Consider the following 23,372-nt stretch of genomic DNA (forward strand, 5'->3'; position numbering starts at 1 on the left):
TTCCTTGTCCAGGCTTACCTCTTCTGTCCTCCTTGCACTTAACCTTAAGCCTCCTTAGGCTTAAATGATAATGAGCTTACTGCAGTTTTCCTAGCCTTCCTAGTATACTTGCATGGTTTTGCACACATTGATTCCTCTACTTTCTTTTCCCATTTGCTAGGAATATTCCTATTTCTCCTTCAAGTCTTTGCTCAAGGCTTTTCTTGGCAGTACCTTCTCTGACCATGCAGGGTTCAGTATACCCCGAGCTACTGTGGTGTTTATAAGTTGAATGCATGTCTCCCCACAGTACTAAAATTTAAATTGCAAGGATATTGGCTTATTCACCTTTGTTATTCTGTCCTGGAGATGGAAAACCTTTTAGTAAGTATTGTGTATATTTGTGGAATAAATAAAAAGCAGTATATTGATAGTCTTCATACTGACTCCTCAGTATTCTTTTTTCCCAGATATTCCATGTCAATTTTAAGTCTTTTAATTTAATTTAATTTTATTTATTTTATTTTATTTTTTTATGTTTGTTTATTTTAGAGAGAGAGAGACAGAATGCAAGTGGAGGAGGGGCAGAGAGAGAGGGAGACACAGAATCCAAAACAGGCTGTAGGCTTGGGTGGCTGGGCTCAAACCCATGAATCTTGAGATCATGACCTTAGCTGAAGTCAGACACTTAACTGACTGAACCCCTATTTTTTTACTTTTTAGAGAGAATGCACACACGCCCAGGAGAGGGACAAAAAGAGAAAGAAAGAGAATCTTAAGCAGGCTCCCCATTCAGCTCAGAGCCCGACGTGGGGCTCAGTCTCAGGTCCCTGGAATCATGATCTGAGCTGAAATCAAGAGTCATACTGTCAACCAACTGAGCCACCCAGGTGCCCCTAAGTCCTTCTAATGAATTTCTTCTGCCTTCCCCCCTTCTTCAGCTCCTTTTCCCATTTGCTTGCTTTTCCCATTTACTTTTCAAATTTGACTGGCTTTTTTTCATGAGTCTACATGGAACATGCTCCCTCTCCCAGGAATTCAAGCTGTCTACTTTTCATTTTAATAGCCTTTGAGATTTAGTTCCAAAAAGCCTTTTCACATCAACTAGATACAATTATGTTATGCCTGTCCTTACTTCCCCTTGTCTGAGCATGCAGTTTCCATGGCTCATTCTTCATTCTCCATATCACATACTTTTTCCTCACTGCTTGCTTATAGTTATACAGTCATAAAATCTGAGTTGAAAGAGACCTTAGAAGTTCATTATTTTTGCGTCTCACTCAGTGAAGGAATTGGCTCTGTGTATCCAGTTGATGACTGTGTCACTGTTTAAACTCCCCCCCCCCCCCCCCCCCGGGGCCACTAACTGAATCCTTCCTGGGACAGCCCATTCCACTCTTGCTAGGCAGCTCTAGTCATTCAGTAATTTCTCTTCACTGTTTCAGATTGACCTCTCTAGTCCATTCATGCATCCTAAGTTTTCCCTTGGGAACTCATTTCCCTAAAACAGACTATAGAGATGTTTGAATATACTTTGCTATCCCTTGATAGAGCAATAGGCTAAGGATGTTGGGAAAAATTCGGATTGCCTTGACTCACGCAGTGCTAGAAAATAATTTTTAGAAGGCTTAAAAACTTACGTGTAAGACATGAAACCCTTAAAGAACTTGGAAAAAATTCAAATGGATTTTTTTGAACCTCAGGGTATGAAAAGATTTTTTAAGCTTCACATTTAAGGAAGAAACCAGAAAGGAAAACATGGATTGGACTCTATGAAAATTGAAAGAGTCAGTGACAAATCAGGAAAAGATATTTGTAATACACATGACAAGCACAGTTATATCTAACAGCTTTTGTTAATAAGAGGAACAAAAAAGGGGATACCCTGATGGGCAAATGGGGGAAAACATGAATTTAAGATTTATGAAAATATTCTGAAAAAAATACTCAAAATACTGGATGTCAAATTAAGATGTCAGTGTTTGCCTGTGAACTTGACAAATACTTAAAAAGTGTTAATATACTGTATTGATGACTTCATAGTGAAATGAACATACAGATTTTATTTTTTGGTTTTTTTTTTAACATACTAATTTTGGAAATGTGAGCAGGTATATAGCCTTTTTGAGGAGGAGTTTGACAATATGTTCATACCTTTGATCAGGACAATATGTTCATACCTTTGATACTAGGAATTTATCATGAGGAAATTATCAGATGTACAAAATGATTGATGTTTATACAGGTGTGTCCTCTTGGGTCCTCTGGGAAGCAGATGCTGAAGTTAAGAGTGTTAGAAATAGATTGGGAGTGAGAGGCAGGGAGGGGAGGTAATGCCTGTAAGAGACAGGGAGGAAGCAGTACTGGAAAGGAAAAGGCTTCAGGCTCTGATGCAGATTTTGACAGCTGTGAAAGGAAAGAAGCTGAAGCAGAACTTGGCAGAGAGAGCCTCAGAGGCTATTCAGGTCTGGCAGTCTGGGCCAACCCAGTGGAGACCTCTCTGACTGCCTGTTAGGGGGGGCTCACCTAGTGCAGAAGGGGCCAGGCCCTGACACGCTCTTTGTGCTCAGTCCTGGGCTAGGGGCTGCCAGGAAGGAGTGGTCTTGGGTGGAATACTGTGCATCCTGAAGGCTCTAAAGCTGGAAGCTATCAGCCAACTGCATTCTTTGTAGCCAAAGGGCTAGTTCTTGCTGGAAGGGAGATGTAAGTACTATACCACAAAATGGATGTTTATTGCAGTGTTATTAAAATGACATGATTAGAAATGCTATTTTTTCCTATAATAAACATAAAATACTCCCATTTCTAATTAAGAGTGGGAAGGTAACTTCAAGATAAGATTACATTTATTATTTTAAGCAGCCATGTATTACTGTAAACTTTTGTTAACCTTGATACCCCTAATTTTTTATCACATGAACTACTATCAAGAATTTACATGTCTTGATCTTTTGAGGCTGAATATTAGACTTTGTATTTACCCTCTAACTTTTATATTTAGTGGAGATGATGGTAAAATTGAGGTGATATTTTGATGGGATTTAGACTACCCCAAACTGCCTTAAACTGAGACTGCCCTGGAGGAGATCCAGGTGTGCACATAGGAGGCCAATGTGTTGCTTTGCCATACACTGCCCAGTCTCACTGGTTTCAGTTGAATTCTTTCTTTTTCCCCTGGGGTGTAATTAGCATCCACTTCTAGAATCAGGTAATGTTAGTACTTGTTTTTAGGAAAATTTTAGATCAGCACTCTTAAGTTTATTTTAAAGTTTCCTTAACCTGAAGATTTAATAAAATGATTTTAATCAATGAGTCTGTGGAATCTTTCAAAGAACTCTGCCTGTTTGAAAGCCATACAATAGGCCTAGGTAATTATTTTGACCACTCTCTGCTTTTTGTTGTCTCTTACTTTTTTTTTTTTTTTTTTTGGTCCTAAAGAACTCCAAGAAACACACCAGGGGACAGTTTGAAAACTTTGGTTCTTTGATTAATTTCTTTTTAATACGAAATTTATTGTCAAATTGGTTTCTATACAACACCCAGTGCTCATCCCAAAAGATGCCCTCCTCAATGCCCATCACCCACCCTCCCCTCCCTCCCACCCCTCATCAACCCTCAGATTGTTCTCAGTTTTTAAGAGTCTCTTATGGTTTGGCTCCCTCCCTCTCTAACTTTTTTTTTTCCTTCCCCTCCCCCATGGTCTTCTGTTAAGTTTCTCAGGATCCACATAAGAGTGAAAACATATGGTATCTGTCTTTCTCTGTATGACTTATAGCATAACACTCTCCAGTTCCATCCATGTTGCTACAAAAGGCCATATTTCATTCTTTCTCATTGCCACGTAGTATTCCATTGTGTATATGAACCACAATTTCTTTATCCATTCATCAGTTGATGGACATTTAGGCTCATTCCATAATTTGGCTATTGTTGAGAGTGCTGCTATAAACATTGGGGTACAAGTGCCCCTATGCATCAGCACTCCTGTATCCCTTGGGTAAATTCCTAGCAGTGCTATTGCTGGGTCAGAGGGTAGATCTATTTTTAATTTTTTGAGGAACCTCCACAGTGTTTTCCAGAGCGGCTGCACCAGTTTGCATTTCCACCAACAGTGCAAGAGGGTTCCCGTTTCTCCACATCCTTGCCAGCATCTATAGTCTCCTGATTTGTTCATTTTAGCCACTCTGACCAGCACGAGGTGGTAATCTCAGTGTGGTTTTGATTTGTATTTCCCTGATGAGGAGTGATGTTGAGCATCTTTTCATGTGCCTGTTGGCCATCTGGATGTCTTCTTTAGAGAAGTGTCTATTCATGTCTTCTGCCCATTTCTTCACTGGATAATTTTTTTTTTTTCGGGTGTGGAGTTTGGTGAGTTCTTTATAAATTTTGGATACTAGCCCTTTGTCAGATAATGTCATTTGCAAATATCTTTTCCCATTCCTGCGGTTGCCTTTTAGTTTTGTTGATTGTTTCCTTTGCAGTGCAGAAGCTTTTTATCTTCATGAGGTCCTAATAGTTCATTTTTGCTTTTAATTCCCTTGCCTTTGGGGATGTGTCAAGTAAGAAATTGCTGCAGCTGAGGTCAGAGAGGTTTTTTCCTGCTTCTCCTCTAGAGTTTTGGTGGTTTCCTGTCTCACATTCAGGTCCTTCATCCATTTTGAGTTTATTTTTGTGAATGGTGTAAGAAAGTGGTCTAGTTTCATCCTTCTGCGTGTTGCTGTCCAGTTCTCCCAGCACTATTTGTTAAAGAGACTGTCTTTTTTCCATTGGATTTTCTTTCCTGCTTTGTCAAAGATTAGCTGGCCATACTTTAGTGGGTCCAGTTCTGGAGTCTCTATTCTATTCCTTGGTCTATGTGCCTGTTTTTGTGCCAATACCATGCTATCTTGATGATTACAGCTTTGTAGTAGAGGCTAAAGTCTGGGATTGTGATGCCCCCTGCTTTGGTCTTCAAAATTACTTTGGCTATTCGGGGCCTTTTGTGGTTCCATGCAAATTTTAGGATTGCTTGTTCTAGCTTCGAGAAGAATGCCGGTACAATTTTGATTGGGATTGCATTGAATGTGTAGATTGCTTTGGGTAGTATTGACATTTTAACAATATTTGTTCTTCCAATCCATGAGCACAGAATGTTTTTCCATTTCTTTATAGCTTCTTCAATTTCCTTCATAAGCTTTCTATAGTTTTCAGCATACAGATAGATCTTTTACATCTTTGGTTAGGTTAATTCCTAGGTATTTTATGGTTCTTGGTGCAATTGTGAATGGGATCAGTTTCTTTATTTGTCTTTCTGTTGCTTCATTATTAGTGTGTAAGAATGCAACTAATTTCTGTACATTGATTTTGTATCCTGAGACTTTGATTAATTTTATAAAGATAAAAATTATGGGAAAATAAAGTTAAAATGAAGCTATTAAAACCAAGTCACATTTCTGTTCCTCTAAGGCTCATTGTTATACCTAGAGAAAGGGGCAGTTTCAAGAATGTTTACAAGTAAGGAAACTTGTTATCTAATGTATTTTGTGAAAGAATCAGCAAATGTTTCCCCATAATTGGCTGATAGGAAAAAGGTCATCTACTCTATGTGTCCCTAGGGACCCAGAACAATTGTGTGCCACCTCTGTTGTATTGCCGATACTCCCCAAAGTGAAATTTTGAAGAAGGTAGAGCACCGAAACTTCCTTCGGCTATCTCAATGTTTTGGTACTTTTTTCCCCATGATTCATTATATATTATAACTTAAAAAAAAGTGTGTTAGACTTTGCCAGGAATTAAAGGTACTATATGTTTTTTACTTCTAGGTAGTGTATGTATAGATTTAAATATATATGTGTTTGTGAATGTATGATATATATATGTATTTAAAACAAAGTGTAAAAGCAAACTGCATAATCAAGTGTAGGTAGTGGTTTCATTAGTCTAACTTGGAATGAGACTGTGATTGCCTGTCATGAGTTTGTGTTTCTCAGAGGTAAGTTCTTAAGGTCAGGGCTGTGTCTTACTCCTCTTGAGACCCTGGTACCCAACACAGTGATTTACACATAGTAAGTGATCATTGATATTGCAGACTGGAATTTCACTTCCAGTTTGTTGTTTTGTTTTATTTTGTTTTAATTTAGGTTTGCCACTAGAAGGACTTGGTCAGCTCTTGTCCCCTTCTTATTTTACCTTCAATAATGTCCTGTTAATTTATTAAAACCTTTTTATTCTAAAACTTGTTTTGGAAATTTGACTAGTCAGGTAGTAGCAGTGGAAAATATTAAAAACAACTATTTATAATATTTTTATGTGACTCATTCATACTTCCTGATCAAAACTTTTATCCACAGAGATATTAAGTAGACTTTTTGGCAGGTATTCAGAAACACAGGAAGTGAATAATCGAAAGCGGATCTTTGAAATGAGCTTACATAAATGACAGAAAAATAACCTAGGTTTTATTAGTCAGAATTTAATGATGAACTAGTACAAAACCTATCCTGTTTTTTTAAGCAAATTTTACTTATCAACCGAATTGCTTACTAAGCAAGCATTTAACAAAAATATGCTATTCATTACATTAAAACCCTAAAGCTACATTCTTACCATATTTTTTTTACATCAGGAAGTAGCATTCAGCATGGAATGTTCTACACTCTTACTCGATTATCTAAGGCAAGGCTCTCAACAGGGTCCCCAAACAGTTGTGTTCTGTGGTACTTCTTTGCCTTTACCAACAAGTGAGACTCTTGAGATAGACTCTTCAAAATTCCTCAGTCAGCTACTCATCTCTTATCTCTAATCTGTTTCTCATCCTCCTTCATAACCTCATTCATAATTGCAAAAGGAGACAATGAACTTTTTTTTTCCCTTTACCAAACTACTATACTCATGATTTACTTTCTCCAAATACAAAATTTTACCTCGCTCCAGTGCTTAGGGATTTTTTTCTACCCTAAATGCCACCTTCTCTCTTGGTATATATACCACTTTCCTGACTCATTTCAATATTATTGTCTTCTCTGAAAACTGCTTTGGCCTTTAATGATCTCTTTCTCCACATGTCCGTAACTACCATTGCTCTTTCCCTTAGTTTTTTCTTACTTTTCTGTTCTGGCATAGGAGAGGGACATGAGCTACTGCCTACATGCCACACAATGACTAGAGGTGAGACAGCTGGATGGAGGGAGTAAGGTGAAGTATATATAATTAAAAAACAAAACCTTAGGCCAATTTGATGTGCTTTGTATCATTATGTAATTTTCACTTTTTAAATTGTGAAAATATGGCTATCATCTGTAAGTGTTCATCACAGAGCTTTTGTTGTGTGCTTTTATATAAGGACATCTTCCAACTGACAGGAGTCATTTCATGTTGGAACAATGTGTTCAGTTGTATGTGGAGTGGTTAAGTCACAAGGCCAGCCTTCAAAAGCTTCTGTTACCCAGAATGTACAGAGGTAGATTGTTGTTAGCATTCTGTAAAATCCAGTTATGATATATACCTGTCTATCTGTGAGATTGCATTCACAATCCCAGTGTGTGTGTGTATGGGGGCGGGTGTGTGTATGGGTGTGCGTGGTGCCAGAAACACTGTTTTCTTGCTACAGTGGTAAGGTTCTTCTCCCTTTCATCATATATTGTCATATACAAAACAGAATACTATACCACAGAATGAATGTAGTAGATCTACATACTAGAAGCAGTTTTCAGGAGAGATTAAGGGAAAAAAAAATCACAATGCAGAGCAATAGACCACTACCATTTATATAAACAAAGACACTTGCATATTCACTTATGCTCATACATGTATGGTCTGTCTCTGGAAGTATACATAGGTTTGCTGAAGTACTAGCAAGTCAAGGGTAGGAAGGGAACTTATTTTGCAGTTTTCTTATTGGCACTGTTTGCATTTTTCTTACTATAATCCATATTACTACTTTTTTAAAAGTGCCACATTTCCTTAGTATCTTGTGTAGTCAAAAGTAGGATAGCAGTTTTTGAGGTAGTATGGATTTGAAATTCCCACAACTTCTCTTGTACCTTTTTCCCCCCATTCCTCACTGTTGCAAACAGTGAATATGTGTTTGGTTTACAACTTGGGACAGTAGTAGAAGGAATATCTGCTTTGCAGGCAGATCAGACCTGTGTCTACATCATACTGGCTTTTATGATTTGGAGTAATTTATTTAATTTTATAGAAGCCTTGAATATGTATAGCTCAGAAAATAATAAACATAGTTAAATAAAATATACTTAATGAGCTGCATAGTGATAGACATATAATAGGAATTCTACAAATGATAATTATTTCTATTTTAGTTGGATAACTAAAGGACTTAAGTTTTTTTAATTCATTAATGTTTATTTATTTTTGAGAGAGAGAGTGACATAGTGCGAGCAGAGGACGGGCAGAGAGAGAGAGAGACACACACACACACACACACACACACACACACACACACACAGAATCCAAAGCAGGCTCCAGGCTTTGAGCCATCAGCACAGAGCCCAATGTGGGACTTGAACCCATGAACAGTGAGATCATGACCTGCGCCGAAGTTGGATGATTGACTGAGCCACCCAGATGCCCCAGGACTTGTTCAGATTTTTAGATCACTGCTTTCTTAAATGTACTAAAATTGGATCATTAACAATTGTATTTACTCTGGCATGCTTCTGTGGCAAATACCTAATTTTGAATATCTCCTTGGCTCTTAGAGTATTTTTTTAGTGAAATAGCTTATTTTCCCTTTTTAATCCTGTAAAGTCTTTTAAGTAAAAGTAATGTGCTTTGTTTTCCTGGATGTAAATGGGAGTTTACTCTTTTATAATATTTTTGCATATGTGGGTAAATGTTTTAATATATATTATATATTGCATATATTTATCCAGCAAGGAAACCATGGTTTTAAGCATGAGTCAAGTGTGTAGATTACAAGTGACAACTTGATGATAATGAAAATTTTTAAATTCCTTTTTAACATGGATATATTATTTAGATATAGGGTTTTTTAGAGTAATCTCTTTTTTAATATATATATATTTTTTTCTTTTTTTAGCTCTTTCAGTCTCACATGCCAACAAAAACAACTTGTCCATCCTCACAAGTATCTGATGATGAACAGAAAGTGAGTATATCTTTCAAATAGAGCCATATTGTACTCCACATACCTCTAGGGTTTCAAAATAACTGCTCAGAGACCTGACATTTTGTTTGTACCTTGAATGTAAATTAACTTTTATGTTGATTGAAATTGAAAATCAGTAATAGATTGAATAATTGTTGAATGTTTTCAGTGTCTCTTACCGATGCATGGGACTTGAAACAAATTAAAACTCTTGACTGCTTCCAGAGCATTCAGTAGGAGGACTAGCACTGCTTTTGCTGGGCATGCTTACAGAACTTGGTGGGTATAGAGAACTCCTTTAATGACAGGGTGTAGGAAGTCTCCAGGTGGCCCTGCAGATGCCTTCCTGAGTGTGAGACCAAGCTCTTAATGCTTCCAACATTCTTCTAAGTGTGCCTGAATAAGAGGGATGTGTTTTAGTAATTCATATTAAAATATATATTAAAAAAGAGGGAGTATATTTAACTTGGTGAAAGAGGTGAGTTGATGAGTTTTTAAATAGAAAATGGCAAAAACAAGCACAGGTAATTCAGTAAGATTAAATGATTTCCTTTAGTTCTGTGCCCATTAAGCCTCTTCTTGCTTTTCCCTCTTCCTTCACAAATGCTAAGTTCCCCATGGTTTTGATAAATTATAGTTTGACCACCAAACTACCATCCTTTTTATCTTTTTTCTCTCATTGGTAATAATGGTCTGCTCCATCTTTATTTTATCAACTTGCAAACTTTTAGAATTACTCTTTATCTGCCTTCTAACACATTGCTTTGCTGAAACTGCTGTCAATAGTCACTAGTAATCCTTTAGTGATGAATGCACTAAGTGGATTGCTTAGTCCTCATTTTCTCTGGTCCCTGTTCTTCGTTAAATTATGGTGACCACTGGCACATTTTTGAGAAGCTTCTGTTATTTTCATGACCTAACAGTCTTACAGCTGTAGAACCCGAAGGGATTCTACAGGCCATTTAGTTCAAGTTTTATCTGATAAGCATGTGCTAATCAAGTAAAAACTCTAACAAGTATCTAATCTTGAATACTTTCATTACTGAGAAGCACAGTGTTTCTTCACTTTCTCTTTTTTTTTTTTAATTTTTTAATGTTTATTTATTTATTTTAAATATTTTTTAAGGAAGTATGATTGACATATCAAAATTATATATATATTTTAAAGTTTTTGTTTTTATTTTTTTATTTTATTATTTCTTTTAACGTGAAATTTATTTTTGAGGAAGAGAGAGACAGACAGAGTGTGAGCAGGGGAGGGGCACAGAGAGAGGGAGACACAGAATCCGAAGCAGGCTCCCAGCTCTGAGCTGTTAGCACAGAGCCCAGTGCAGGGCTGGAACTCAAGAATGGCAAGATCATGACCTAAGCCGAAGTCGGACGCTTAACCTGACTGAGGCACCCAGGTGCCACTTTACTTTCTTTTTCTTAATGATAAAGATAACATACTTATGTGACTAAAAGGGATCTAAAGGGCAGAAATGAGAATATAGTATACTAGTTTTCTATTGCCCCATAACAAATTGCCGTGAATTCAGCTTCTTAAAACAATACCTATTTATTAGCTCATAGTTCTGTAGGTTATAAAACTAGGTTGGCATAGCTTGCTTCTCTGCTCAGGGTCTCACTTAAGATGTTGGCTGGCTGGGTTCTTATTTGAAGCTCCCCTTCAGACTGTTTCAGGTTGTTGGCAGAATTTAGTTTCTTGCTGGCTGGTTGCTGTCAGCTCCTAGAGAACATTCTTATGTCCTTGCCATATGCTTCTCTGTCATTCATACAACAGGGGAGAACTAATGTCAAATCAGGTTTCAAATCCCTTTCACCTGAAATATCCCAGTGCATTTTAAGGGCTCACCTGATTAGTTCAGACCCACCAAGGATAATCTCCCTTTCTTAGATTAACTGATTTGGGACCTTAATTACATCTGCAAAATCCCTTCATGGCAGCACATAGTTTGCTGTTGGGTTGAAAAAATAGAAGGTTGTGAGTACACCAGAGGCCATGAATCCTGGGGTCCATCTTGGAATTCTACCTACCATATACAGTAACAAGTGAATCTTTCTCACCTCCACCTCCAAGACCACTCCCTCAACCTGCAAATCCATTCCCCAGTAATAACCACTCTCATGGATATTTTCATCCATATTCATATATATGAGAAAATATGAAAAAATAATACTTTTTTTTCTTAGTCAAATCACAGTAAAAAAAAAGTCACTTAGTTTTTGAGACTTAACCATGTTGTGGCACGTATCAGTAGTTTAGTATTCCGTTGTATGGATATACTACATTTTATTTACCCATTCAACAATTGTTGGATATTTGGGTTGTTTCTAGTTTTTGACTATTTGGACCAAAGATTCCATGAACATTCATGTGTGTGGATGCATGTTTTTATTTATCTTGGATACCTTCAGTTAGGGATTTTTGGTTATGTATAGTAATGTGTATTTAACTTTATAAGAAAGTACTCAATTGTTATCCAAAGTGGCTGTACTGTTTTGCTTTTGTACCAGCAAATTTATCAGAGTTCCATTTGTTCTTCAGAATCTCTAATACATGACATTATATGCCTGCTAAATTTTAGACATTTTAGTGGTTATTCAGTGGTATCTTACTGTAGTTTTAATTCACATTTGCCTGATAATGTTGCACACTCTTTCATTCACTGATTGGCTATTTTGTTATCTCTGTTCATGTCTTTTACCCATTAAAAAAATAGATTGTTATTATTGAATCATATGTATTCTGAGTGTATGTGCTTTGTCATATGTATATGTCATATATATAATATTTTCTTCCAGTCTGTGACTTACATATTCCTTGATGATCACAAGTTTTTAATACTGATAAGGTAGAAAAATATAAATAATAAGATTATCCCAATACCACACTTCCTGGTGATTGTAACTTTTTGATTAGATAGTATAAATCCTTTAGCTTTGTTCTTTTCCATAATTGTTTTAGCTGTTCTAAATCATCTGCATTTCCATATAAATTTTAGAATGATCTTGTCAGTTACTATATTGACAGCATGGAGTTGAGTCATTCTTTTATCCAATCTGACAATTTCCTTCTTTTAACTGAAATGTTTATATATTCACTGTCCATTATGGTAGCCACTAGCTACATGTGGCCATTTAAATTTAAATTAGTTAAATAAAATTTAAAAACCAGTTCCTCAGTTGCACTAGTCCCATTTGAAGTGTTCAATATCTGCATGTGGCTGGTGGCTACCTGTTGCATAGATCAGATACAGAACACTTCCACTGTCACAGGAAGTTCATTCTATCAGATACCGCTGGTTTAGATCATTTACATTTAATTTAACTATAGATATAGCTAGGTTTAAGTCTGCCAATTTGCTGCTATTTGTTTTCTCTTTGTCCCATTTGTTCTTTCATTTTTCTTCTTTTTCTGCCTTTTTTTTGGATTAGTTTTTTTTATTGCATTTCATCTTTACTATTGACTTCTTACCTATACCTCTTATGTCTTTTTTTTTAAATAGTAGTTGATGTATGCTTTAATTTATTACACATATCTTCCAACAGTATTATAATACTTCATGTATAATACAGAAACCTTACAAGCATAACTGTCCATTCCCTCTGTTGTGTTGTCATTATCATACATTCTATTTCTCCCATGATTCCAAATTCTGCAATATATTGTTGTTGCTTTAAATGATATTTTCAAGAAATTAAAACAAAAAGTTATTTTACACACATTTACATGTCATTTTTTTCTTTTGTCATTTTATTGATTATTTTCTGTGGTCTTATGCTTTGCATTGTTTTTTTTGTGAGAAAACTGTAGTCATTTTATGTATTATTTGTGTGTAATATGTCTCCCCACATCTGGTTGTTCATAAAATTTTTCTTTATCCTCTTGTTGAAACATTTTGTTCTGATATGGCTAGTTGTGGGTTCCTCTGGATTTTTCCTGTTTGTAGTTTGCTGAAATTCTTGGATCTCTGAGTTCATGTTTAGAATATTGGAAAAATTTCAGTCACTGTTACTTATATATTTCTTTCCATCCTCCTCCAGTCTCTCCCCATCTTTTCTATATGATACTCCAGTTACAGGTATGTTAGACCATTTGATATCATTCCACAGTTTTTGGAGCTCTATTGCAGTTTTATCTTTTCTATGAGAGACTTTTAGCTTGGAGAAATAAAGGTATTTAGCTTGGATGATAACTATTGAAGAAATCTTTCCTTCCATTGTTTGATCTGCTGTTAATATGGTTCAATAAGTTTTTTATTCAGACGTTGTATTTTTCCTTTCAGGAATTCCATTCACTGACTTTTGTTGTTGAGAGCTTCTATATCTCTCTTGTAATTCTGTCATGTCAGCCATTATATCCATCTCTTTTTCCTGTAGAAAAAGAGTATAGTTTTCTTCTTCAGCATATTTATCATAGTTATTTTAAAGTTCTTATCAGCTGATTCAACATCTGGTTCATTTGTGGATCTCTTTCTGTGCCTTTTTCCCCCTTGACTGTGAATCACATTTTTGTACTTCTTCCTCTAGTAATTTTTTATTATATGGTAGATACTGTGGATAGTACATTGTGGAGGTGTTGGATTTTGTTTTCTTCTTCTGAAGAGTGTTGACCTTTGTTCTAGCAAGCAGTAAATTGCTAGGTTGTTGCATTGTTCATGTTGAACCTTGGTTATAGGCTTTTTTAGGGCAGGTCTATTTCAGCTGTGTATTAGGGAACATTTCTGATTTCTGGGATGTGATCCTTACTCCTAAAATGTAGTCCATATAGTTTTTCAATAGAAAGCCTGAAGTGTTTACTGAGCCCCTTTAACTTATAGACTTAAAATTTATGCTCCCCAGGATGGCATTTCTATATAGCTCCTTCCAATTTCCATCCGCCTCCCCCCTTTAGGCTCTTTGTGCTCCCCTTATACTCAAGTTCAGCAGTCAGCCAGAGTTTTAAGAGGAGTGTATTTCTGGATTTTAGTCCAAAATCTTCTTCCTTTCTGGAATTTTCTTCTTCAATTTTCAGCTGATCTACCTGCTCTTGTTTCCAACTGACTACTCAACCCAGTAAGACTACTACTTCCATCTTGAGGTCTATCTTCTTTGTGTAGCAGTGACTAGGTTGTGCCCTCGGAAAGACCTAGAAAATGTACATCTCACCCTACATGGTCTCCTGTTCCCAAGAGTCTCATTCCCTCTAGTGTCTATTGGCCTTTGGTTGCACTTCAGCAACTTGGAAGAATTGATTATAATTGTTAATTAGTAGGAACATTAGTGTGACATAAGTTTGCTGTCCCATTGCTGGGAGCTAAAACTGTATAATTTTGTATTGTACTTTTTTCACGTGACATTTAAATTAAAATTTAAGTTACTAAATATTTATCATAAACGTATTTAATCACTTTAAACATTCCATTTTATGAATGAATATGCCATAGTTTACATGATTATTTTCCTATTTTTTGGAAATCAAAGATTTGTGATAAACAATGCTGGACTCTCATTGTATGAAGAAAATAAGAAATGCAGATGTGTTTTGAGGGTCTGGACACAGATTTCTCACAAATTTGCTTAACACATTTATATCTTGGTGAAGGTATAATGATCATAAAATCTTTAGTTTCTTTGATAAATTATATTTATCATTTGAAATGTGTTTATATCCTATTTTAGTAAAAGTTTTTTTTTTTTTTAATTATTGCCATTGTCTTTGTTTTCTTTCAGCAAAAAAGAGAAAATATTCGTTCTTTAACTATGTCTGGCCATGTTGGTTTTGAGAGTTTGCCTGATCAGCTGGTCAATAGATCCATTCAGCAAGGCTTCTGTTTTAATATTCTCTGTGTGGGTAAGGGCCAAACTCTTCTTCTATATTATTCCTTTATATTCCTTGTGTTCTCTTCATTCTTGCAAAGAGTATGATGCTCATGTCATTAATTTGATATCATGATCGCAGATTTTTTCAGTTATTTAAATTCTATTAGTTTTTTCTTAGCTTTTCTGCTTTAAATTTTTTTTGTTCTTTAAATATTTCAGTGCTTTCTTCAGAGTTCTGAGTAACTTAGCATACATACTTACTTTTATGTTCTGCTAATGACTCAGTGGACCAGCCTTTACATGTATGTCTTTCACAGACAACTCAGCCTTTGAAATGTTTGAAATATTTGGGATCCCTTGAAACCACTCTGGGAGTTCTATTTTCTTCTCATTTGTCTTAATGCACCTGTGAAGATATACCTTTGTTTCTTTCAGGGGAAACTGGAATTGGAAAATCAACATTGATTGACACACTGTTTAATACTAATTTTGAAGACCATGAATCCTCACATTTTTACCCACATGTTAGACTTAAAGCTCAGACATATGAACTCCATGAAAGTAATGTTCGATTGAAATTGACCATTGTGAATACAGTAGGATTTGGTGACCAAATAAACAAAGAAGAAAGGTATGTGTTTTCTTATTGTAATGAAATAAGTTTTTTCTTATTTTAAGACAATTGTCTGAGGTGCGTGCATTAAGCATCTGACTTCGGCTCAGGTCATAATCTCACAGTTTGCAAGTTAAAGCCCTGTGTCAGGTTCTGTGCTGACAGCTGAGTGCCTGGAACTTGCTTCAGATTCTGTGTCTCCCTCTCTCTGTGCCATTCCCCCACTCATGCTCTATCTTTCTCTCTTAAAAATTAGTAAAAACATTTAAAAAAAAAGACATTTGTCTTGTGCCATGATTTGGTTTTCTGCTATGGAAATTCAAACCCTTCCTCCCAGACTTTAATTTTTTTAATAATTCAGCTATATTTTGTTCTTAACAAATTGACATTTTCTATCCAGTTTAATTTTTTTAGAATAATTTGAATCACATTATTGAAATGTGTATTTCAGCAAAAATTATTTTAATTATTCATATGCCAATTTGGTATATAATAAGTGATTTGTACTAATTTTCAGGCAGGAAATTATTTTGTTGAGGGTAAAATAACAAGACATACAGTGGCAGATATATAATGGCCCAATCCATGGTGCTTGAATTTTTTGTGTGTGAAATTCTAACCAAATCAGCCAGGTACATTATTAAGCATTGCAGGAAAGGTCTGATATAAATAAATTATTACTTATATTTTATAGGATATCATTATTTCTCCTATGATACTATAAAGAATGATTATAGAATCTATATGAAATTTAAAGTATGAAATAGGGAAATAGATTGGAGTAAAGCAATAACTTTTTGTTCTCTTTCCTTTTCGAAATGCATATATTTTCATTATTAGAGGTAATTTTTTAGTTTCCTAAAGTTTGCTTGAGAGGAGAAATATTTTGCATAATTGGCTCCCTTTATGTGACTTATGTTAGCCTATCAGCACATTTATGTGGGTTTTGTAGAGGAAGAAGATTAGTGGTAGAGTCAAAGGCCTGTGACATGTTGCTTTAAATCTTCATAATTTTTTTATAATTTTCTATGTAGACCTCTTATATAGCTTTATTCAAATTTATTCTTAGATATTTGGCATTTTGATGCTTTCATAGATGATATCTTTTAGAAATACTTCACTTTCTATTTGGTGTATAGAAATATAATTGATTTTGCATATAGGGACATTTGTAAATTCTCTGATTAATTCCAACAATTCATCTCTAAATTTGTGTAGATTTTCTATGTATGTAATGTGTAATCTCCAAATGACATTTATATATCTTTTTTTCAGTTTTTTTTGTTCCTTTTAAAATAAATTTTATTGATGTATAATTTATATAGCATAAATAAAATGCACTGATTTTTTTAAGTGTACAATTCAGTTAATTTTTACACATACATGGTTTCATAACCACCACCAGGACTATAATATAGGATATATCTATAGTCTTGGGTTCTTTCCTCAGACATATATGCAGATTAGTGCTTCACCAAAGACTGGAGGGAACTGCTGTCCAGATCATTAGCACTTTTGTTGGTGCAGCTGTCTTCTATTTAGTTTTATTTGCTTTGGCCTCCCTGAACTCCTGTTTCTGTCTCCTCAACTTGGCGAGTCCACCAGGCTCTGGCTCTCTTGTGCTGTGCCCTGGAAACTTATATCCAGGGAGTAAGCTGAGGGAATTGTAAAGTTTTTCTCATTTATTTCCCTTCTCAATGAACACAGTTTTATACGGTGTGTTGTCCCATGTCTTGAGAGCCTTTTTCGTGTATTTTATCCAAGTTTCTAATTGTTTAGGGTGGGAGAGTAAATCCAGTCCCAGTTACTTCATCATGGCTGCAGAGAGTTTTTATTTTTCTTTCTTCCATTTTTAAAACCTGACTGCACTGGGTAGGGTGTACAGTATTATATTGGATAGCCAGTAGTATTAGTGGGTATCTTTGCCTTGTCCTGATGCAAAGAGAAAGCTTGATTTTTACCACGTATTATGCTTGCCTGCTTTTTTTTTTTTAATTTTTTTTTTCAACGTTTATTTATTTTTGGGACAGAGAGAGACAGAGCATGAACGGGGGAAGGGCAGAGAGAGAGGGAGACACAGAATCGGAAACAGGCTCCAGGCTCTGAGCCATCAGCCCAGAGCCCGACGCGGGGCTCGAACTCACGGACCGCGAGATCGTGACCTGGCTGAAGTCGGACGCTTAACCGACTGCGCCACCCAGGCGCCCCTGCTTGCCTGCTTTTTTAAACATTTTAGTTGTAGTAAGGAAGTTCCATTGTATTACTGGTAAGGGCTTTTTTTCCTCATGAATAAATATTATCAGATATTTTGTTTATTCATTCTGTAGAAAAGAATTTACTTTCTCTTGTTTAATCTGTAGCAAGGTGAATTTTAGTAACTGAGTTTTCATTGGTAAATTAGCCTTGAAATCTTAAATACCATTTTGCATACTTAAGATTATAAATTATTTTACCGATGTTTGTTTTTTTACTTTGGGTCTTATTCATTGTGTTTTTTTTTTCTCATATGCTTGGTTATTTTTTATTGTAGGTATCATGGTCTTTGAAAAATTATTTGCAGAGATACTTTGAGGTCTAAGATGAAGATGCCTTCCTTTGAACAGATTTAGGTTTGCTTATGTTATGCCCCTGTGGCATTAATACTCTGAGGATCCTTAAATCCGTTTCATGGCTAGAGGTTTTCAGCATCAAAGAGGCTGTGAACCTGGGCTGTGGATATATGTGAGGGCAGACCCTGTGGCCTCAAGTTCTCAAAGACTTTTTTTCTTCTTTCCTTTTATTTTCCCTTCTTCATTTACTGCCAGGGCAACCTTCCCTGCAACAACTTGGGGGGAGGGGAGGAATTGTAGGTTAACTTCTAGTTCCATTCTTATTCTTATTCTAGTTCATTCTACACCCTGAGGGTGTAGGCTCTCAGGATCTCAGCTCAATGTGGGGAGGCAGTCTCTTAATAGATTGCCACTTTGTGTGGGTCCTGGGCTTTGATTTCTTCTTTCTTGTCCTGTGAGTCCTTCAGAACTAAAGCTCAAGAACTAGATTGACAAGTGACCTCAGGACAAAACTAGCACTGATGCTTTTAGTGCAGGGGTTAGTAAAATTTTTCTGCAAAGTGCCAGATAGTCAATATTCCAGACTTTGCGGGACATATGGTCTCTGTCCAAACTTCTCAACTCAGCCACTGTAACACAAAAGCAGCCTTAGGCATTACATATACCAGTGAACAGGGCTGTGTTTCAGTGAAACTTATAATATACAAGCATCGTCTGGACTTGGCCCATTTACTACCTCTCCTCTAAGTCCTCTGCTCACCTCTCTCAGGTTCCACTCTCTTCAATTTTGACCTGGTTAATTCCTTAACCATTTTATGAGTACTTGGAAGTTTTTAACGAGGTTATTTTTGTATTTTAAGCCATTGTCTTTTGTTTCACTGGAAGAATGAGTATGCAGTGTATTGGAAATGGAAACCTAAAGCAAATTACTATGGAAGAACATCTAATGGTAGACTATTTAGCAGAAAATGTTTTGGTTTACATTTTGACAAGCATAATGCAACACAGTCAGGTAGAGGACCATTTATGGCTATTAGGGCATAAAATAGGTCATATTACTCATCTCCTTCAAGTCATTAATAAAAGCTTTGGATTTTTTTATGTTAAATATGTATTTAACAAATTAATTTTTAGTATTTTATTATTTGGGGGAGGAAATCATGTTGAGTCACATTTAGACAAGTTTTCCAAGTGTAGTGTTCCTGATAGTTAATACTGGTGTTTCTAATAGTCTCTCTGATAATGTTCAAAGTATTGTACTAAGTGTTGTGGAGAACATAGAAGATACTGTCTCTGTCCTCACATTGTTTACCATCTGTGTGGGAATAACAAGGTATTCTATGAGATTAAAAGAGGTGATGATCCTAAAGGACTAAAAACGTCAGGCAACTTCATGGAAGAATTCAGTTCTGTGCACATGTATTGAGTATCTCAGCTGCATGAAGTACCACTCCATTTGCACTACAAAGATAATTAATAAGGTGTCCAGGGAATTTGACAGAGGAACTATTTGCTGTTATTTTCACTTGGAAACCCAGATTTACTTAACTAGAATGGTTAAGAGTAGAAAGTTGAGTTGAATAGACAGTGATTTAGCATATCAGAATGAAGTGGAACAGTCACAAACTAATGTGAATGCTGGTGCACATGCAACGTAATATGATTTGCATCTTGAAGGATGCATAGAATGAAATAGCTAGAGGAGAATTTATTTGGGCAAGGACTCAGCATAGAGTATGATGCGCTTTTAGAATTAAAAATAAAATTATGCCTGCATTACTGGTTACGTTCATTTTATATATGCATTTCCTCCTTATTATGTTACTATTCTTCGTGCCTTATGGGTCTTATTTAAGAAGGAAGAAATCATAGAATTTGACTTAAATATCTTTTAAGGTATTAGTACTCATACCTTTTATCAGTCAAATAATGTGTCATGTCCAGTTTGGTTATAGTTAGATGCCTGTCCTCATTCAGCAGTCTGGCAAGTGTGGGAATCCTTGTCAGACGTGCAGTGTGCAAATGAAGGTGAGAGTGAGTCTGTATATTCATTCTATTTCTGTAAAGCACAGGGTATACTGATGGTTTTAAAGTACTACCTTTGTATATGCATGTTCTGCACAATTTGTTTTATTACTAAAGTTCTCTGTTTAGCATAGATAGTAGCTATTTATTAATTGGTGAAAATGCACATCTTACACTTGAGAATTACATAAATATCTTATTATGGTAGCATGAATATGCTGTATTAAATATTTAAATGTTAATTTTTTCAGCTACCAACCAGTAGTTGACTACATAGATGCTCAGTTTGAGGCCTATCTCCAAGAAGAGCTAAAGATCAAGCGTTCTCTCTTTAATTACCACGATTCTCGCATCCATGTGTGCCTCTACTTCATCTCACCTACAGGTCACTCTCTGAAGACACTGGATCTCTTAACAATGAAGACCCTTGACAGCAAGGTGGGCTTAGAAAAGGAATCAGCTTATGCTTTAATATTTATTTTGAACTATTAAAATATCTTTATGATATGTATATATATCTTAACTTTTATTCTGTGCATTTTAAAAACATTTGATAAATTTCAATCTTAGGTTATTTTCCAGGGAAATTCAATTTAGAAGATGAACTGCAAAGAAAAATGTTAACATAAAACTTTAGTCCTTTTTTTAGTGATTAAATTGCATGCCAGAATTTGACACTGATTTTACTTAATGATGCTATTGAGAAGAAGTTCATTGACAAAGGTTGAGATCTAATGTTTCATCATGTGTTATAGTAATTATGTTTTAATTTGAACCATACCAAGAAAAGCTAGTTTTGAACATCTGAGCAAAGAAGTGGTATATAAATTCAGGGAGCTATAAAAAGAATATCCACAAATTAACTCACTTTGGGGTTTTTATTCATTTTTTTTAATCTGCATAGAAGATGGTTGAAGACTACTATCTTATTCTAAAAAAACTCCAGAGTTTTCCCATAACCTTTGATGGTGTGAGAAATGCAGTTTTCATTATCCTGCCTAATGATTTTATGAAATAAGATTCAGGGAAAAGGGCATTCTGTCCAGTACTACTCTCTATGTAGAAATCCGTGTGGAAAGCATAAAGCTGCCAGTGAGGTCATGGTACATAGATTGATTGATTTTTGACTAGTTGCACAGTCCCTTGGATTTAGCAAAAATTTGGTGAAGCTTACATGATAGTCTATTCATCTGATTAGATGTTGTAACCATTTACCCAGTATTTTAATAGTTGAGTCTGATTATATGGAAACTCATAAAATCAAGCATGTGCCAGTTTGTCTTAGCTAGACAGAAGCAACATGATGTAATCTGTATAAACATTATAGAATTTGGTGTCAGTAGAGGCCGGTTTTAAATACTGGGTCTGTCCCTTAATAGCTTTGTGGTTTTTGGCAAGTTTCTTTAGCCCCCTGAGTCTCAGTTTCCTCACCTCTAAAATAAAAATTTAAGGAGAAAAATACCTACCTCAAGGGACAGATGTGAGGGTTAATTAAACTGATATCTTGTCTTTTATTCCTAAGCTTGACATGGAAAGTTATCTTATGCAAACAGTGTAAAATCTCTTTCCCTCCCAGCGACATACAAATAAATGGATGTGTAGCATTCAGTCTGTGATATACCCTCCCAGTCTAATTAGAGTGATATTCTTGGCTAGGAATGTGTGAGGTACTCCCCCAACTATATTACTCATAGCGTGCCCCACAGATATCCTTCCCAGGACCAGTGTCATGGCTGAGCCTGCCCTTACAGCTCTTTTACTATGATTTCAGGATGCACTTCAGCCAGATACCATCAGGGAACTTTGAAGAACAAGATCTATTACTCACAGGTCCTGGAGGGTACACAACATGTAGGAGGGCCACACAATAAAGTTGACAGTGAACCTGGGCTCTGCTTTTATTAGGGTTTAGGGTCGGGTGTCTAGGGTTTTGCGGGTTCACTCCTGGCAAATTTAAAGGATAAGAGTGGAATTAGGGCATGGGGAGGGAGAAGTGGGCTCACTCAAGTGGTCAGTTACCTGGGTAAGTCACCCAGGTTTTCTAAAAGGGGAGCTTCATGGGTGGGGGTGGCTTTGTGCTTTATTCAGTTTTGCTAGTAGCTGTGTCATACACCTGGCAATATGTTTATTCAACATGGATGTCTTTGAAATGAGTATCTTGGCAATCAAAAGCTAAACGTTAGGCACTTACATTAGAGCATGCTTCTGCTATTTACTGTGGAAGCAATTATAAGTTATTAACTTGGCATAATTTATTGACAATCTAAGTATACAATATTGAAACCAAAAACTTGGATCAAATTTTTATGTACTTTGATTAATTTAGCATGAAAGCTGTTTGCCCATAATTGCTGGAAAGTTTTCATGGGTAGATGAAAAAATCTTTATCTTCTGTGGAGCATATTAAGACTAATAAATCTGAATATACATAGTAAGTCACTGTGAAATTGGAGAAGAGCAAGAAATTTACGAATAGAGTACGAATTATGATTTTTACTTTTCATTCTGAAAATTACATTGATATCTCACTCTCTTGATACATATGATTAGTTAGCCTGAAGTTTTTCTCTAAAACCAACTAAATAACCAAAAAAAACCCTACAAACCCTTAGATTTGTGGAGACATTAGTCTTTTGTGGGACTAATGTTGTAAAGTTAGTCAGTCTTCACAACCCCAGATTTCTTCCTCTTTGGCCAGTGATAGGGCTTTAATGCTAAGAGTGTTATTCCTTTGAGTCATGAACACTTTCAGTTAATATTCATAAATTTCCTTCCTTCAACATCTAGGTAGGAGTCTCTAACAACAGGGTTCAGATAGGATGTATTGATTGGGGAGAGGACCTGCTGAAATGAGGGGCAGAAGGAGAAACTCACCTGCTTCATAGTTTTGCCAAGGGATCAATTACTCTTATTATTTAGTGCTTAGATTATTAAGAAATAAAAAATTCTTAGTGAATTAAGCAGATGATCTCAGCTTCCTGCTTACATTTTGTATGTGATAGAATTATAAGAGACGTTGAAAAAGAAAAGAAAACGTAAAATTGATAACCATAAATTCAGGTGTAAGATTAATCTTATAAGAACTCTGCATTTTAAAAGGAGTTACTATTAAGGTCAGCATCTGTAGGAATGATTGTATAGGGGAATATGGTGACAATGACAGCCAGAGATTTTCTAGGTTAGGAGTTGGCAAGCTTTTTCTGTGAAGGGCCAAGTAGTAAATAATATTTTAGGCTTTACAGGCCATATGGTCTCTGAGTTAATTGCTCATTTCTGCTATTGTAGCATGAAA

At 35.8% G+C, this 23,372-nt stretch overlaps 1 protein-coding gene across 3 annotated transcripts in view; it reads left to right on the top strand.

The window, feature by feature from the left end:
• Window positions 1–23,372, top strand: part of SEPTIN10 (septin 10) — a 66,263-nt gene that overhangs the window by 17,974 nt on the left and 24,917 nt on the right. For all 3 annotated transcript variants that reach the window (XM_047069239.1, XM_047069237.1, XM_047069238.1), the window contains exons 2-5: window positions 9,020–9,088; window positions 14,804–14,924; window positions 15,329–15,524; window positions 20,332–20,518. In XM_047069239.1, the coding sequence (XP_046925195.1) occupies window positions 9,020–9,088; window positions 14,804–14,924; window positions 15,329–15,524; window positions 20,332–20,518 (573 nt within the window). The remainder of the gene's footprint in view (window positions 1–9,019; window positions 9,089–14,803; window positions 14,925–15,328; window positions 15,525–20,331; window positions 20,519–23,372) is intronic.

The sequence above is a fragment of the Lynx rufus genome, unplaced genomic scaffold (assembly GCF_022079265.1).
Source record: "Lynx rufus isolate CCGP_SWC_20201006 ecotype Redwood Valley unplaced genomic scaffold, mLynRuf1.p SCAF_8, whole genome shotgun sequence".
Classification (NCBI taxonomy): domain Eukaryota; kingdom Metazoa; phylum Chordata; class Mammalia; order Carnivora; family Felidae; genus Lynx; species Lynx rufus.